The sequence below is a fragment of the Sinohyriopsis cumingii genome, chromosome 2 (genome assembly GCF_028554795.1).
Source record: "Sinohyriopsis cumingii isolate HCF-2022 chromosome 2, ASM2855479v2, whole genome shotgun sequence".
Taxonomy (NCBI): Eukaryota; Metazoa; Mollusca; class Bivalvia; order Unionida; family Unionidae; genus Sinohyriopsis; species Sinohyriopsis cumingii.
The window spans coordinates 35,877,425-35,897,416 of record NC_142962.1 but is presented as its reverse complement, the minus strand read 5'-3'; the positions used below and the strand labels follow the sequence as shown (position 1 = coordinate 35,897,416).

At 35.3% G+C, this 19,992-nt stretch overlaps 1 protein-coding gene across 5 annotated transcripts in view; it reads right to left on the bottom strand.

The window, feature by feature from the left end:
- The window catches only part of LOC149804628 (E3 ubiquitin-protein ligase HECTD1-like), a 212,023-nt gene that overhangs the window by 103,436 nt on the left and 88,595 nt on the right, over window positions 1–19,992 (bottom strand). For 4 of the 5 annotated variants that reach the window (XM_089942605.1, XM_089942598.1, XM_089942612.1 and 1 more), the window contains exons 13-17: window positions 18,829–19,233; window positions 15,071–15,238; window positions 13,691–13,828; window positions 6,737–6,883; window positions 1,185–1,273 (exon numbers count right to left, since the gene is read on the bottom strand). In XM_089942605.1, coding sequence (XP_089798731.1) covers window positions 1,185–1,273; window positions 6,737–6,883; window positions 13,691–13,828; window positions 15,071–15,238; window positions 18,829–19,233 — 947 coding nt within the window. The remainder of the gene's footprint in view (window positions 1–1,184; window positions 1,274–6,736; window positions 6,884–13,690; window positions 13,829–15,070; window positions 15,239–18,828; window positions 19,234–19,992) is intronic. The other variant, XM_089942619.1, reaches the window with a different exon arrangement.

Below are 19,992 nucleotides of genomic sequence, written 5' to 3'. Positions count from 1 at the left end.
CATTCAGAAACATTTAAACAACCACAACGTAAAGCACCTACTAAGCGAGTGTACATGATTTGTTTACAAATCAAAAGTGCTGGCATCTGCATCCATTGTTTGTTTACAATAGAAAGTAGTTCCTTTATGCACATGAATGCAATATGTGTATTTGCACATGAGTTCAGTATTGGGTAATATTGCACGATTCTGATAATGTAAAGTTAACGCAGAAAAAAATGAGGATATAATAATTATTTTTTTACTATATTCACAAAAATATCAGGTAAGATATTGTGATGCTGCCAGGAATTCGCTGGAGATGGATACTCTTCCATTTGACTTCAAAAAAGGGGTGAGTCAGAAAAATTACAAGGTGGTAAAAATCTTACTGCTTCATCCTGGCCTTCGATGAATGCACATGGTACTGTGAGTGCGCGACATCTTACTGAAACTGTAAAGTTTAGACAACTGACTTTCGATGTAAAATTATTTTACATATAGTACACAATATTCCTCAAGTGGTTTGATTATGTCCTAGCTACTGTATTGCTGGCAACATAGCTGTGGAAATATTTACTCAAATTTCATTGTCTTCCTTGGAGATTCATGTCTGAGGCCTAACCAGCTCCAACTCAGAAGCACCAATTTCCTCAGAGCGTCAATAATTTCAATTCAATCTGAGGTCCCAGAATTGCATCCTAATTATTAATAGCCTCCAAGTTTTCAAAAACAAGTTCAGCATCCTGATCTGAGTCATAAGGTAAACCTTAATCAACTTATGACTGGCAATTGTATTGAGCAAGCCTAAATGGATTTAAAGTCATATGACTGCACAAGCAGTATAAAGTATGGAAAGGCCATCACAAATAAAAACACCAGACTTTGTTGCTATTATTCGCACACACTAGAATGATGGAGCTCAGGTTTCATTGCAGGAGTTATTGTGTCATAATGCAACTAAATTCAAATCAAATGTCAGTCAACGATACATGATTAGTGCATCTGCACTGCCTTGCAGTATCACATTACCAGGTCTGACAGTATTCTAATGAAACCTACTGCATATGAAAAGCCCATAGAGTTTTTCTTGGGAATCAAAGATTAAGTGGAATTTCAAAAGGGACTAAAATCTGAAGCCATGACATGCACTGTGTGAAATTTTCTGCAGATTTAAAGAAAAGAGATTCAAATATATAACTAACCTTTCTCTTTCTCTGAACACCAACTTGAAGAGATTTATTCTAGCTTTAGTTCTCTTTTGACTACCCTTACTGTCTTCATCTTCTATATTCTGTTAAAATATAACATAACTCAATTAAAAGAAATAATGGGTAATAGACACTATGCAAAGAAAACCATGACCGTCTACTGTAACACACACACATACGCATGCACGCACGCACACACACACACACACACACACACACACAAATAATGATTTCAGTTTATACTTTTATATACTTGTAATGCTCAGGCAGCATATCCTGAACTCCTTGTCAATGCACATTGTTCAAGCACTTTGAAATGACTAGATAAAAACATACATTTTACAACACAGAAAAAAGCAGAATAATGTTCACTGATTGCCAACATTGGCAGACAAAATTTCAGATATTACATACTGAAGGATTTTTAAAAAAAAGATTTTTTTAATCTCTTAACAATAGGGGTGAAACAATACACCTGTGTCTATATCGATATGATTCATGATACGCAGCCTGTGATATAATACATATTAATGCACAAATGAACTTGATGGTCTTTCCATCTTTGGAAGGTAGGTGGTGCCCTTTCATGTATGTTGATATTCTTGGTTGTATTTTCAGTATGCAGACTACAGACAGACATATAGTTGTCATAAATTCAAATGCAATTCTCATATTGGAGAAGATATCAACAATACTTCTAAACCGACTGCCCGATGTTTGCAGGGAATTTTATCCATTGTTTTAGGCCATTTAATGGTGGTTCCATTTAACGCCTGTTTTTTTGTACAACCTGAATGATTTGAAAACATTTATACCGATTTCGTGTCACAGTTACACTTGGAATACATTATGAGGTTATCTTCAAAACAGAAGAAATGATTCAATTTTCTTTTGCAAAGAAAATCACATCTAGAACGAATCAAGGCATGGGAATAAGGTTGAATTCCAAAAAATCTATTACATTTTATTTCCTGCAGATGCTAAAGACTGCCGCAGCCACAGGTATTTGTAATTTATTAGTGAAGAAGAAAAACTACTGACTACACCCAGTCCTATTCTACAATTTTCTTTAAACTTACACAAGGAGATAAACTTACACATTTTGAAATCTGCCCCATTGCTTAATCTATGCTATTTCATTTATTCCATCAGCACCTTCATTCACTGGTTAAATATCTTTGCATAAAAAAGAGAAATTCCAAATTCCGTTTCCTATGTACAATTTATCAAGAGATAATGACAGGATTTTATCTTAAGGGAGACCTCCCCCTTTATTAAAGAAAAAAGGAAAAAGAAATGGTTATAGGTCAATATTTATCTAAACTTCAATGTCTCTTTCTTCCACTTTCTTATAGATCTACTGAAATCAACATCTTTGACAGATGTCACCTCTAGTTGTATAAGCATTAATTTGTTAATTTTGACTATACTGTGCACCTTTTCTTTGTGTCAATATTGTTCTGTGCTTATTTCTGAAGGGGCATATACATAGTTAGCTTTGTCAGCTTGAATATGTTGGGAAACTGATCTCTGTGACTGTTATGTACAATTTTCCAGAGATCACAGATATTATCTTTTCTTACATCTGCTCCAAAATAGGATTTTTCACTAACATGAATTTCCTTTGTTAAATCAGTAGTTTACTAACTAATGTGCCATATTTCTTATCTGCTCCATACAGCTGTATAAGGGTATTTAGTCCATCAATGCCTGTGCAGACAGAGGTATTAAATTAAATATCTTTACTTCTTACTTGCATTTTGCAACCCTTAATTTATTCAATTTATCTTATCCCTGGTATGGATACATGTATATCATTTTGTAGCATATGATCTGCAGGGTGAATCTGATTAATTAAAAACAGGAAAAGTGCACTTTACGTTTAAATTGTCTGTAATTTAATTAGGTTCAGTATTCTACACTTAATTTTGAAATACCACTGAAAGGGTCATGCCATCTATTTTTTGACCAACCAGCATGTAGATCTAACTCGTATTTAACACCATTTTGGGCAAAAATCACTCACTGATGTCTCTATTAATACTTTCCCAGCTCCAATAATCTTATATACTTCATAATTTTAAAAATTACTGTCATCATCACTATCATCAGCAAGCATTTGCCAAATGAAATCATAATGAACCATGCCAGGAATCAGACATTTTCGGTTTTCAAGGAAGCCCATATTTTAAACATGCATTTGCAACACTTTCTTCATGAATGGTTTAAACCACACCCTAGTTTTTATTCCTGGGTATATTGTTCTAATCAAATTTAGTTTCACAACCATTCATGTCGTGCTTAAAGAACCCAGATGTGGAACAGTTGCAACCTGAAAAACAGATGTCTTGATAAGAATGGTTAAATAAAAATTGTATACTTTGCTGAGCACATATGCGAGACTTTCAATGAATTTGCAGGAATTTTTAACATTTCGCTGTTCTCCAAGCATGTGAAATTGTACAAATTTTGCACGATTCATGCAATGACAGCATCTCACTTAAGCACTTTACATATTTAATGACTTTGCCGCGAAGTCTCTCTTTTGCTCTGCCAATGCTTCCTATTTATCGCACAGAGAATAAGCTACATTGATTTTTGATTGGTGGTTATTATTTAACCTGGAGTGGAACAAGCAATAACCACAAATGAGAATTCAATGTAACATATTTCAAGGTGCAACACACTGGTAATGTAACTTTCAAATCGATCAAAGGAGTCAAGTTACAATTCATAGTATAAACTTCACGTGAAAGTGGTAATTAAATGATGAGTAAAATATTTCATTATACATGTGGAACACATCTGGAATGTATAGTATATGCTGAACATACTTCTAGATTAAGATAATTAGCATTAAATGGGAGGGGCCAGATTACAGACCATGTCACTTTGTGTTAACTTGTAGACAGCGAGTGGGTATTCTCAAATAATCCTTTTCATTTTTACTAATAAATGTGAGTGCCTGCGACTGCAAATGCTGTTTGAGATGGACTATAATTTTACAGGATAACTTGGTAACTAATAATAATTATAGTAAAAACTGCTATGAGTGACCTCTACTATGAGCAACCACCTGTCCTTTCCGACCACAATCATAATACACGAATCGATTTTATTATATAAATGCTGTTATGAGCGACTACCTGCTGAATGTGACCAGCGACTGCGATGTCTTGGCAAAATATGCATTTTGACACTGCTATGAATGACTGCATCGCAAAAACGAGGATAAACTCCACCGACCTTTGTTTATTCCTTGTAAGAAATGACCGCACATATCATTCTAAATTTTTTAAATTTTTAAAAAATAGGCTGGCTACCAATGTCTGAATTTTTTTTGCCATGTCTATAGTGTTTTATAGTTTCTGTCGTAAATCAGACTAAAGTATATGTAAATTATTTCCTAGTCTGGTTCCCTGCTTCATATGCTTCCTGCGTTGTTCTCTGCTATCCGTATAGAAGTGAGCAACACAGGGAACATAAAAAGCAGGGAACCAAACTAATTATTCCAGCACTTAGCCTGCTTTCCGGCCTTATCGTAGGACCCGGCATACCTATCGACGACCATATTGCGAGAACAGACAGACAACACTGACCTATATGTAATCAACTGTTACAATGACTGCTGCATTAGTAATAACTGTTCTGATCAGAAACAAACACAAAAGGAATATTAAATAAAAAAAGGATTATTGCTACCGGTGATAGATGCTACAATCCATAAACCAGGCTAATGTACATGTCACAAATTGCCATTCTAGTGCCAAAGTTGATGTAGTGGTCACATATATTGTTTGTCTTTAGAGTTAATCCATATTGCTGGGGGTGAATAAGGTCACTGTCTATTAAACCAGCAAGAGAGAATCATTGCGGGATTTGACTGATAGTGTTCAAGACTTGTAGTGTTTGTTGTATTTCCCCCCGATGTTAAGTGATTACATCCCAATCACAAAGCTGTCGTCTATTCAAGTTGGTGTGACTGGGTTACATATTTTGCTTACAGAGTTAATCCCTGTATGTCATCTTTGAATGAAGCCATTGAGTAAATGGTTCTGTTTATGGATAAGATAATTGTTTCTTTTTATTTCATTAATTGTTAGATATGCAATGCACCTGTAAAGATTTTTCATATTTTCCCACACCCATTCAAAACCATCTTTACATTCGATATTACAACTGAGCAGTAATTATTTTAACAACTAGAACCTAAATAACAATGGACAAACCTCCAGCTAAAGAAACAAATTTTAAGGCTGGAGAACACAATTATTGTAACTGAAAGAAGTGAAAAAGAGCAGACCACTTGCAAAAAAGCAGTTTAAACATTGGTAAAACAAATATAGGTTGTTATAAAGGAAAACAAGTTATTCAGAAATGATTTCATATGCTAAAACATGTGAACTTCAAATTTAAATTAATTTCATGTTTAATGATAGAAGTATATCTTTATTGCTATATAATTTTGTTTTTTGATGAATGCATACAATATTTTAGCAAGAACTATTAATAAAGAATAGAATATATGTACAATGTTTGTAGTTATTTTTCTTGAAATCGTTCTGAAACTGAACCTTGGAAACTGGTCTTTTTGTGCACACCTGCTATAAGAGACCGCTTTTTGTTGGCAGAAAGGATGGTCTCTCATAACAAGTTTTACTGTATTCATGACTGCTGAAGACTAAAATAACATGCATACAGTAAGTATTGTTTTGTATCGACTGTCCGTCTCTTGTATCAAATTGTGTATCGTTTCAGCGAAACTATCAAGGTATTGATATATCAATAATCATTTCACCCCTACTTAACAATTAAAAAAAAACTGTTTTGATGAACAAATCATCATCAACAGTTTAGTGTTGTGGTTACAAGCCCACCATAACAGATCTGCTCAATGTTAAATGTAAATAATATTGTTAACACAAGATCGTATCATCAAACTTGAGGGAGAAAAAGTTATATTCTTTGACTGTAAATGAGAACTGTCTGAAACTATTACATATTGAAGATAGATGCAAGAGTCCAGAAGCCTTGCTTATTTCTCTCAGTCACTACTCTACAGTAAATATAAAGTTCTCAACAAATACATAAAATTAATTCTGTAATTATTACATACTGAAGATAGATGCATGAATCCAGAAGCCAGCCTGTTCATTTCAGTCAACATTATAAAGCTCCTAGCACTTATGTAAAATTAATTCTGAAATTATTAAATACTGAACACGGATGTAAGACTTCAGAAGACTTGCCTATTCATTTCAGTCACTACTCTACAGAGAGTATAAAGCTCCAGCAATTATGCAGAAGTCATTACCTCACTTTGTTCATTACAAACATGTTCCATATTTACATGTAAGATGTACCTGACAAACTGTGTTGGTTCCTGCATATTTATTTCCTGTGAGCTATGCATTCTGATACAATGTACACAAGGCAAAACATCAGGTGTCATCACTGAGTGATATTACAACTGTGAAGTTCCTGAAATAAAATATAGGTTCATAAAACATTCTATCAACAATATTCTGTGATGCACTGATTCTTACATTGCTTAGGACATTGAGAAGGGTCTGGACAATCCCACTGGAGTACAACTCAAAAGCTGACACAGCATGTTCTTCCTTTAATATATTCATGAGTTCCTCAAGTGCTGACCACATGTCCTCTTTCCATGTCACTTCACCATCTGCCGTCTGCAATAAGTAAACAATCAAAGGGCTGCATTAAACATTATTTATATAGATATTTTCTGTCTACATCTTATTTTTCAAGCTTTCTTCTCTGAACTCAGAGTAACAAAACATATTTACCTGCTCCAAATAAATTTCTTTTTAGACACAAACTGTGACTGGTTCAAATCCACTACCACCTGTCATTTAATAATCTAGCAGTTACCATGAAGTTATTCTGTACAATTTTACTGAAACATTATCACTAATAGTCAATGATTATGACAAATCAATCATTAATCATGAAATTTCAACCAATTCCTAATAATAGTCTCAACTATCCATCTGTTTCATTACCATTTTAATACCAGAGCACAAACAGGTTGCTTTCTAAATAATCAGATATAAGCTCATTTCTTCAGCAGATCTTTTTATCTGTTTTTTGTAGTGCGTACAGTTTGCATGTAACCAAACATTCTAGATTGAATAAAAAAATAAAAATAAAATGACTCTTCAAGAAATAATTCAATTTGTAATGCAAGTATGCAAAAATAAGCAGCCATCCTAAATTTAATAGAATATTTGTATAAATTAAAAAAAAAAGAAGAAATAAAGCTGTCTAAAGATAGAAAAACTAACATACATGTATTAAAAGCTCAAAATAAGAACACTAATTATTTTGGGCATATTTCTCCCTGGTATGGAACTTAACTGTATTTTTTGTTTTGAATTCATGTCGTATCTTGTGAACACTGCAAAATACAGACTTGCAACTTCAAATCAGGTCTTAATCATCAACATGATAATCATGTCTTTTAAACTGCTTAGTGACAAAGACTAATTTGTGGTGTTCAGTTATATGATTTTACATAAGTGAACTCTCACAATTATCAATCACTATTAATTTAAAATGCCCTGATAGCATAGTTTACACAGAATATCCAAAGATGTCCTGATAGCATAGTTTACACAGAATATCCAAAAATGTCCTGATAGCATAGTTTACATTAATTGACAACAACATCATTAAACATGGACTGTGCGTACAAAAGAAGCAACAACTTTGGACTAAATACATAAAATTCTATTCTTCTGTACAATCTGAATGTACAGTGATCCCCTTCTTATACGGCCACCCCTTCTGTACTGGTAAAGTGGCCTTACAATACAGGTGGCCGTTCCAGAGGGGGACAAAAATTTTTGTGAGAAGGATATGTAATGCATGTACAGTAAAACCTGTCATGAGCGACCTCTGCTATGAGCGACCACCTGTCATTTCCGACCACAATCGTAATGCACGGATCAATTTTACTATATAAACGCTCTGTTATGAACAACCACCTGCTGAACGCGACCAGCGACCGTGATTTCTTGGCAAAATATTCATTTTGACACTGCTATGAACAACCGCATCGCCAAAAAAACAAAACAGATTGACACCACTGACCTTTCCTTAATCCTTTGTAAACACTAGAGCTCGGGATAAATGTAGTATGCAAACAAAGTGCACATTAAATAACACTATAGTTGAACAACCATATATCGAGATAAACACCTCTAACCATCATTTAATCCTTTGTAACAAAGACTGCATAAATAGTAAAGATTGCTCTAATAAAGTATTTAAAAAGAATTTGTCTTCCTACAGTACCATTTTTGTGAAATTTACAACTCCAGCGTACGGTGTCATTTGTAAACTGCTGTAAACCAGGCTAAAGTACATGTCACTAACCGCCATTGTAGTGCCAAAGTCATGTGAATAGCCAGTAAGAGTAACATCAAAGGGAGTAATGATGGATATACACAGTCAATTTAGAGATTTGTATTTTTTATCTTTATGAAAACTCACAAAACCCCAGTAGTCCTTATGTCCCAGTGAGAAATCGTTTGAAAGGGCTTCAGTGTAGGTTTGAGTACATCGTTTGTCTTTCCAGTTAATCCATAATGCCTGGAGGGTGAATAAGCTCATTGTCTTTAATACTAGTAATTGAGAATCATTTCCGGATTTTTTTAAAATTATTTTTTATTTCTTTTGTTAGTGTTTCACCAAGCCACCATCTGTTTACCTGGGTGCAGATGGTCGCAACCTTTGTTTATAGAGCTATAACGCTGTTGATTTAAACTTCGTCTCAGAATAAATGTATTGTTTCTTGATGAGTTAATTATGATTTTTGGTTTCATTCATTGGTACATAATATATATTTACTCCACATTTCCCCAAAACCTGATCAAAACCGATAGTCTTTATAATCTCAACACTAATAACAATGGCAGAATCTCCGCTGAAAAAAAGAAAAATTTTAACACTGGAAGAAAGGATTAATGTCATTGAAAGAAATGAAAAAGGGGAGACCGCTCGCAAAATAGCAGTCAGCTTAAGCGTTGGTAAAACGCAAGTTCAAAATGTAATCAAAGACAAGGAGTCCATTAGAAACGAATGGCAGAAAGGTGCACAAGCACAGAGGAAATATGCCACGGCACGATGGACAGTTTACAGAGATCTGAACGAGCGAGTATGGGAGTGGTTTTGTGTTGCAAGGAGTAAAAACATACAAGTGGAAAGTTGATTCAGGAAAAGGCAATAACTGAGATACATGTTCAGACCAAACAGCTGAGTAAAACATGTCAACAAAGAAGTATAATGGATTTCTTAAAAAAACAAGTGAATAAGTGTATAGAATAAGACATATACATCATATCTAACTGTTCATTTTTTGTACATATTAATGTGATGTTGACACATGAATTTTATTCTCGTTGTTTGATAGATGTATATCTTTATTATAAAAAGATATTTTGAGAGGAATGCATGCAATATTTAACAAGATTTATGAATAAAGGATATGATACATGTACAGTGAGTATGGGTATTATTTATTTTTCAACAATGCTAACTACTGACCCTGAAAACCAGTCCATTTTCACATACCTCTTATGAGTGACCACCTGTCCTGAGAGACCGCTTTTGGTTGGCAGAAGGGGCGATCTCTCATAACAGGTTTTACGGCCACCCCTTCTGCACTGGTAAAGTGGCCTTACAAAACAGGTGGCCTTTCCAGAGGGGGACAAAACCTTTTGCGAGAAGTATATGTAATGTATGTAGTAAGAAAGCTACTTACTTCAAAGCATTTAATATTTCGTTTAAAAGTAACGTTAATTATTAAAAGGTTCTTCCTGTTATAATAATAGACTTATTTCAACTGAATATACAATAACAGTTTTTATTCTTGGCATAAGCGCAATATGCAAGCGGGTATTGTTGTCATGCACAATGCATTGCAAAACCATTCAAAAATCTAATTTAAATCTTGGTACATAAAATTGTTCTGCAAGTCCCCCCTCCCCACCTCACCCGATGCTGTCGATTAGAATAACCAACTTTCTTCTAAAATAACACGTCTCCATTTACGAGATGACATGTAAATGTCTGGTAATGATTTATTCATCTGTTGCTAACTGTTTGCAATTTAATTATGCAGACAAAACTTTTGTCAAGTGGACAAAATGCAGTCTTCATCAAAGAAGCTATAAATGTGTTGTCACACAATTTTTCGGTCATGGTCTGGTACCCTGATATGTTCAAGGTTAATTTCTTTGAGTGTGTGTTAATGCACAAAATCTATTTTTAGCCTAAGCTGACTCTATTATGATCTTGGCAATTACGTTCAGTTGTAATCATCAAAGAGAAGAACTTGACAGATGTGTGAAGCCCAAAACTCTATCATAACATTGTTGAGCCCATTTCCTGTAAACGTCGGCTTTTACAGACAATGATATAATATTAATCTTAGTGTTACATGTACTTTAGTCAACACTTCTTTCAGTAACGGAAACTTGACATTGGGAGACATGTATCGATAATAGAAATAATCTGATTGCTTACCTTATGTCACGATATAAATTTATTATTAGTTCTGGATACATCTGAATAAAAAAGTGGCCATTCATAAGGGGAACATTTTCCATTTTTGTACTAATATGCTGGCCGCTGCCCGTGTAGAGGGGTGGCCGTTCTTGAGGGGTATTTTTGAATACAAACTCGTCAGTGCCCAATATTTCTGTAAAATTGGACAGTTAACAAATGTAAATTGTGCTTTCTTAATAGGATTTGCTTTATTGCTTATATCCAAGTCGTATGTAGGTTCCTGCTTTTATATTTAATACAAGGAGGGGGAGGGGTCATTTATTTCATCAGAATATGATTATGTACTTTTAGGGAAGGTAGATTATTCATGGAACTATTGTATGGGATGAAGTATTAGTGCCAAGAAAACTTCAGCAGGAACAAATATTTACCATACCAATCAAAATGTACATATCTATGTACATATAATTTAATTGGTTAAATGTAGTTTAAGTAATACACAGTGCATCCTTCTCTGGCTCCTTGCTGGGCCCCTCTTTGTCTACTATGGTTCTATGCCCAGACATGATGTCATTGCAGCCAATATATGTTAATAAGCTAATAACTAAATTTAGATATGTTGTCATGTTGAACCAATCAGATGATTGAGTTGAAGCATGTGATCAAACATTGTCAGTTAGGCGTCATTCATATAACTGATACATCTGTAGAGATGCATTCCTTTCAGTGCAGATGCTGCATTTAATTTTAAACATTAGTTGCAGCTCCACATACAGGTGTCGGACACTCTTCACAACCCTACAAACTCCCTCAAGTCTCTCTTCCTGAGGTATTCCTATAGAAACAATTCGAAGCTCGGCTGGTGCAGTGTGCTGTGACAGGATTTGCCCCATTATGCCAAAGATTATTTATATTTACAATAGAGTTGATACTGAACCTATGTATTGTGTGTTATTTAAAAAATACATTCAAGTATTAATCCCTGTCATCACATGACAGAATGAACTAAAATTCTTAGAAGTTGCAAAGATAAGTGTGATGGAATTAATTTGGTAAATATAGTGAGTTGATGGGAAAAGTTTGTCAACTGGCCAAACCCTTCAGGGATTTCTGACTAAGAGTTGTATTGTATTGGATTTTTATTGTGTATGATCCCTTTGCCAGATCTAACAAATGCATTTGGGAAACAATATTTAGTTGTATATGGTTACATGACCAATCCTGCCTGTCCTTAAAATGTTGGTGAGACTAGTCAATTTTTCAGTTATCCGTTTGAAATTTTACTGCTAGAAAAATAAGAACAACACTGATAATTTAAAGAAACTGAGAATAATTTATCATCTAATAGTAACTTTAGCTTTTCTAATGTAGACTATCACACAAATGCTGAAATTAGGGAATGTTAACTGGGTCAAATAAACAAGATTCTCCCAAACACCATCGTTAGAACCTGCAAAAGGTATTCTGATGAGTTAACAAATTACCTCATGAAAGCGCATTTTGACGCCTCTACTCTATTTGCATGGAAGCGTCTTTTGACGCCTCTACTCCATTCGCATGGAAGCACCTTTGACATCTGCTGTAAACATCAGCTATTTTAAGCGGGTTTTTGTATCGCCACCTTTGGTGGAAACCCCCTATTAGATACTACATTCATTTCTGCGAATGACCATTATGTCAGATCACGTGGTCACTGTTTATGCTCTGGTCAAAATCTGCTATTTAAAGTAAGTGGGTTGTATTCTCCACTCTCCAAAATGGAGGTCGCGGATTTCATTCAGTACTTACAAAGTTTTCACTATTAGAATCACAACTATGAAAGCTTCAATAACTTAGGTAAAGGCTTTGATATTGATGTAGGCAGCAATTAGTTTTTATAAATTATCAAATTCAAATGACTTAGTGATGTAGATTTTAAAGCACATAAAAAATTCTTCCATGAAAAATAATTACACAGCTATAACGATCGGACTTCACTGTTAAATTTTTCCATACATAATAGATGTGTACCAAAAATGCAAAATGGTTAAAATTGCTGTTAAACGTAACATTCACTACATTGCTTAACAGTTAACAGGCAGGCCAATGTGTATGCAGTCAAATAGGTAACAGGTGTTCTATTTATAGCACACTGCACTGGGTAACTTTGCTCTATGAGGTAAAGGGTTAACAATACATATTTAGTAAAAATATAACTGAGCACAAAAGGGATTAATGTTATACGGGATCTTCAAACAGATAGAATAATATGAAATTGTACAAAAATCCCGTTGAAAAAAATTAAAGTAGAAATTCTTGAGGGGATTAATTTGTTATAAGAGGCCTAATCGTTTACTTAATTCATAGGGATGCAAAGATAACAAGAAAACATATACTTTTGGACAGTTTGTATCATTAGTCACATTTCATTCTACTATCACCATGTATCAATAGGTAGAGTCTGTATCTTGATACACTATAAATACTGTGATGCATCAATACTGAATCAGCTCTACCGAAACTGACCCAAATGTAAAGAGTGTACATGGTTGTTTGCAGTATGAAAAGTAAGTCACTGATGGTATAAGTCAAGCTCTTCTGCAATAAGAGCAGTTTTAATTTCCAAGCCTATGTAAATAAGTATCCATCTCTATATAACTAACTATCCATCTACCTATCTATCTCTATATAACTAACTATCCATCTACCTATCTATCTCTATATAACTAACTATCCATCTACCTATCTATCTCTATATAACTAACTATCCATCTACCTATCTATCTCTATATAACTAACTATCCATCTACCTATCTATCTTTTAAAATCTAGATTATCTGATTAATAGCATGCATGCAAACCCTTTGTACGTATTTCTTATAAGACTTTGTTCTTATGAATAAATGACTGAAAGGTTGAAAGAGCTCTCAAAATTAATACCTGATATGAGATTTGTTATGTGAGGAGTTAAAGGAGTTATTAAATACCTTGACCTGTGTAATCTGCTTGGCACATGCTGCCTCTAACTGCTGTACAATTGTTCTCATTTTGTACACAACACTGCGGGGCAAGGCCTCAGCTGACATGAAATACTGCTCATAAATCTCACTGGCCAGACTCTTCACCTGCAATTAGATAAAAGTTGTTAAAACATCTTTCCATTTTGACAACTTAGGTTCTCATACCCAAGGTTCATTCATATCAAAATTTCCGTACTCTTAAGATGCTATCTCTGACTACTCCCACAGATGAGATGCAAGCCAATCCTATGTTACCTAAACCTATCTGAAATTCCACCTCCACACCCTTCCAAAGCTTGTTCCTATTCACAGCTGGGTTCAAAGGTGTAATAGGGAAAAACAACTGACTTCTGATGAACACACAGCAGCATTAACCCTGTCTTGACTCAAACTTGCCCTATAATCCTGAGTCTGCAGTGCAAACCTCCAGAATAACCTGCCTATCCATTAAGAAGATGCTCCAATGTAAAACTTACTGACTTTACTAAAGCATGTATAAGTACTGGTACAGATTTCTAACTAAAAAATGTGATTCCAAACTACAAAGTGCATAATAACATTTCATCCAGTCCACTGTCCACATTCACTCATGGAATCTTCCCATGTAAACAACAGTATAAAAGAACAACCATCACCCTTCTTATTTAGTATACACCAACTAATGCTATACTGAAATGCAGTTCAAGAATTCTGTAGGTCGCAGGTCTCACCTACGTGAAAACTGTCTAAGAATGTGGGTACTGTGAATGTTTCAAGAATATTCATTTTAATAGGCATGATTCCATACTAACTACCTACCAACTTTTCTTCCAATAAGTGCTTTAATAAAACCAGATCTCAATAGATAACCAGTACTGTTTTATATGCCTTCTGAAGTTGGACTATAACAACCAATTTAAGTGCTATGCCAGAAATGGGAGGAGGGTCAAAGAAAAACTGTACATCATATTTTCATTGGACTGGTCAATGCTGAGCACTTATTTTAGTCTGGATTTTCTATCATCACCTGCACATAATTAATTTAAGTGCCTACTGACTCCCTCTCGCCAATACCTTTAGAAACAGTGCAAATCTCAAACTCATAAGTCCAAGATCAAATATTAAACTTCATGTACTATTTCACTGAAATTTGACCAGCTGGAAAAGAAAAGAAATCATGACAATTCCAAATGTGTAATTATGTTCTAAATGCATTAATCATGTATCAAAGTTTTATTTCTTTGAGCTTCAGTTTTGAATTGTAGAGTCAAGAATTTTTAAACATTCATGATATTTAAATAGGCATTTAAAAAAAAGAAAATGAGAGCTCAACGTAAGCTTGCAAAAAAGGAGGTCATTAGAACATACCTTAGCTTGCAAAGCATCCACTTTCGATTTGAATTTCTTGCTTTTTTTCCCACCCCAACCTGAGATGAATTCTGGTCCTAGTGTGGTTTCAGCAGTAAAAGAGTGCTTAGTGCCCCTGTTGGACTCGAATACAAAGCCAGGAAGATCTTCTTTGAGTATTGTGGCTTGCTGTAAGCAAACAGGAAAACAAAAAATTAACTATTTTTGGACATTTTATTTCTCTGACAGTATTCCATTCACATTAATGTTACGAAATAAACTCCACCACCTCTCTCTAATATATATATATATATATTATACAAAGGGAAGAAAGTCTTTACTTCCCCTTACCACCATTAGGAAGTTACTCATCAACTGGATGCTTACCAGTTTCAATAAAGCGATATACCAACAGGTATGCTTGCATTTGCAGGGAGGTGTGGCTCAATATTCTCATAGAAATACCATTTATAAAAATGTTTACTTTCTTTGCTGATTACATTCCCTGATCACATTAGTCTTTGGACAATGGGTAATAGGATAATGCATGTGTGTGAAACCCTATCACAGGAACCCATCATGGGAATGGCTGGATTTCCTATATGTAGGAAAAACTTCTCTCCTAACATGACAGCAAATACAATGGTCACATAACCCATGATGGCAATAAACATGTATGATGTTGAGAATGTCTTTTCCTTACCAAGAAAATATCCAGGTGAATTCAGAGAAACCACAAAACCTATGTTAATAAGTTGTGTTGTTGCAGCTATGTATGTTGGCCATCTGGGCTGTAGCCATTTTACCCACTTTATTGAATTCTCTCTCTGTGTGACATTAGATCTCTGTAACAATAGAAATTTGAGAATGTTGACTAAGCATGCCAGTCAACAGCTTTAATGATGTCTTGGACTTAATTACTTTATCTAAATGCATGACTCAGAGATCGCTCTGATCTCATTATCTGAAATTTCATTAGGCATGTGTGACCATGTGAGACCTCAGAGAATGCTGAACAAAGCCCCCATTTTAGCCATCATGCCAGGGCTTGAGGAGTTATATCCTCTTCCTGGCCTTCACCTGAAGAAAGATGTTGTCAGGCTCATGACCTTCCTTCATATATCTCAAATTATGCTTGAGAACATTAATTAGTTCTTGCCTCTCTCCCTTTCTCTCAACATCAACCAAGGAGAGGAAGCAGATAACCACCTTTTGGTTTCCTGGTGATGGCAACCATTTCTCAGCTATGAGAGCATGGCTTGAAAACTATCTCCACTCCCCACTTGCAGAGTAATGAACATGTCTCCTTCTGCAAGATTTCTGCCTTCTCTAGATCAGACACATGAACATCATTGCAGGGGAAAACGAATATGAGAAGGGACTGATTAAACAAACTCCAGAGCACCGCCAAAACAACTTGGATCATCCATTTATTTTGCAGCAAAAAGTCCATTCCATTCAAGACTGCAAAAAAAAAAAAAAGGAATCTGGTGCCTACAGACCAATGGCAAGTCAGCAACAAGCAACAATCGTTAAGAGGCTTGGAGATAAACCTGGCTCCCTATCCCCTCTACTGAACTGCCTCCTGAATTGAGAGATTTGTTGCCACCTGAAATTAGACTACGGTCAATGCTATTGCTGTTGGGCAGTGTTTGATCTCCTTTATTTCTACCACCAAACTGCAATGACATGCCTAAGAACATAGTATGATGCGAGTTCAGTGAAGACAAGTGGAGATATGTCTCCTCTAATAAGATCCACTGCCTGAATTCTCAGCAAGCAAAATATTGCTATCAATGCCAGATGACGTGCCAAAGCAGTTGCCATCATATTCCACACTAGCTTGGAGCTGACAACAAAAATATGCTGAACTACCTTATAAAACAGCAGGGTTCCCATGTTAACCATCCCAATGTTGTTGTCCAAGGTCAGAAACTAGGTACTATACCAAAAGGATGGTATCTTCTAAAAGGATATGCTGTAAATAGCTGCCAAGTATTAGCAAAAATCAGTAATTTTCCATGACTGCTTTAAAACTGAAAGCCATATGCTCTGTGGTGGGGTTGGAATATGTTACTTGATCAAGGTTGTCCTAGCAATCACTGTGGGAGTTGTTCTCCTCCAGCATTGTTTGCATGTATGCACAGAACATATCCATCAGTGTGGATGAGGCTGTGCTAATGTCCTGTGTGGCATCATATCTACTCAATGGATACACCATAAATAACTATTTTGCCACTAGAACTGATGGCTAAGAAAGCGACACAATTTGTTTTGCTGGTATGGCCAACTGCAAAGTGTGGTGGGTGGGCAGCTGGATAGCTGATTCATAAAAACCACTTGGCCAGAAAGTGCAGCAAAATGGAATCGACTCGGTGAATCGTGTATGACTCTGCATAATATGGAACAGCTGGCCATTATGCCACATGGCTCAACAATATGATGGTATCTTCTAAAAGGATATGCTGTGAATAGCTGCCATCCTTTTAACTAGCAATCAAGTGACAAATTGTATTTCTGGTATATGGCAATCTCACAATGTGATGGACCTCTAGTCACTAGTTAAAGGTAATGACAGCTGGACTTTCTGGTTCACAGCTGGAACAGAGACATACAGCACAGGAGGATGAAAATACAGATCATCAACTCCCAACATCATGCAGCAAGACTGACAAGCCTAAAGGCCATACTCTTGCATACAAGGGTATTTATGCCCACAGGACTGCTGAAATAAGGGAGATCACTCTCCAATTACTTCCAAACCACTAGTGGAGATTGGCCTCAGAGGTAGGAACAAACATTCCCAGAGGCTAGCAACTGCACTGTCACCTCTTTACTCTTTGCTGATGATTGTTCATGCTTTTCTATAAAGTAAAGTCATAATGTTTTAGTCAGACTTTATGTTTCTGATGTCTTTTCTCTAATAAATATGTTACTCAAACAAACAAAAAATGTAGCAATGTACATGAAAACAACAAACAATAAGCACCCAAGGTCATAATTAAAAAGTTCACATCTGTGAAAGAATTCACACAAGTACTGATCAAAATTCAAAATACAGATAGCAACATGTAGCAAATACATTACTACACAATACTATACAGATTTTCTAGATGGAAGGGTCAAAATAATGAAGACACCCTTGAATCTGGCTTATAATGGTAAACATCCATTTGATGGGTAGCCATTTAGATAGTGGTAAATGGAGGTAATGTGTAAGAGTTTCTTCCCTTTGTCTCTTCTGTATATAGATGGGAATCTTTTTCATTCCACGAGGGCAGGATTCAAAAAGTAGCAGAGTTTATTTCCTAGTGTCAATGTGACCAAATAATGTATTCGATGGTGACAGCTGCATATAGAACTGATATCAAATGAGTACGATGATCTGATGGTATAACCAACAGATGATAAAAATGTCATCTACACATATTTTTAAGTGAAAAATTTCTTTAAGCACTGATCAATTCAAATCTAAGCAGCATTTTAAGACAAATGATGCAAAACAAAGTAACAGTAATTTCCGTATTAAAATGACATACAGCAGTGATTCCCAACTTTTTCAAGTACAAGGACCCCTTCTTAACATAAAAAAAAAGTTTCCAGAGCCCCAGATCTTAACTGCTGTACTTTTAGGCTCCCCAGATTAACCCTGTGGCATTGAAGGCAACAGCCCACAGGTTGGGAATCAACGACATACAGCACAATGCTGCTGTAAAGGCAAAATGGGCATTAGAAAGAATTGGTACTTATGACAGAATTTTACCTACAGACATACTTACATGTTGTCCATCTGAGTTATGAATCTGAACCTCTCCATCCTTTTTACACATCATGGACCAGTTTCCCACCACAAGCCTAGTGGAGCTTGGATGGGACAACATTGGTTGACTAGGGGTGCCCTGTTTTATCTGGCTCTTAGCTCTTTGAAGTTTCTCCAAAAATTCACCCCTGTTTTCTGAACTGTCTGAGCCCCCCTCTGGGCTTCCACTAGAATACATAGTGGCTAGTTTGCTGTCTAGTATAAATCTAAACCATCCATTGCTCCCATTTGATAGTTCTAGAGCAGCAGCATCACTCCATAGATACAAACAGTCTCTACCACGCACTGAACACCATTCTTTCCAGTGATAAGGTTTCCCTTGAACAATCTCTGTTGCATCCTCCATGGTAGATTCTACTTCCTCCTGCAGGTATACCATTATTGGGAGGTTTTAAATATTATTTATCTAAAAATCTTCATGGATAACTTACTGGTACTGTTATTGTGCAAGTGTTTCCATCTGAAGTGCTCTCAGAGATAAAGAAAACTAAAACACCTTGAGGAAACCACCTTTGCACATACAGGAAACCAGATCAACTTCCAACAGTGGAGGTGCAAAGCAAATGTGTTATTACAACACTATGCTATTCAAGCCACAATCTGTTACATATGAACTTAATTTAACCTATCAAAACCATTCAAAAAACTTTCCTATGATTAAATACAAGCAAGATACAGTGCAAAGCATTTTCCAGCACAAATTTACATGGTCTGAAAAATAAATTACTTCAATCACTTAATAATCAACAGAGGTAAGACATCAGTGATCACTCAAAAGATACTTGTGTTTAAATGCAACCTTCCCTTTGAACAATATAATTTGCTCAAAAAACCTTTCCATGTCATGCATGACACATCAAGAGTCCTGTATTTGTAACTGAGCTGAGTACCATTAAAAGTTATCATAATTTTTATAATTTAGCAGTCAAGTTAAGAATATTAAAAATAACATACGAATTTCTTCAGAATTATTTTTTGACCACTTGTAATAATTATTCTCTTTTCCTTTCTTTTCATAATGGGATTCTTTTTTTATTTTTTTCTGTCTTTTCATAATGTAATGATCTATCTTATCACCTTTCTATCCTGCATATTTCTGAACTACACAATGCTGACTTAATTA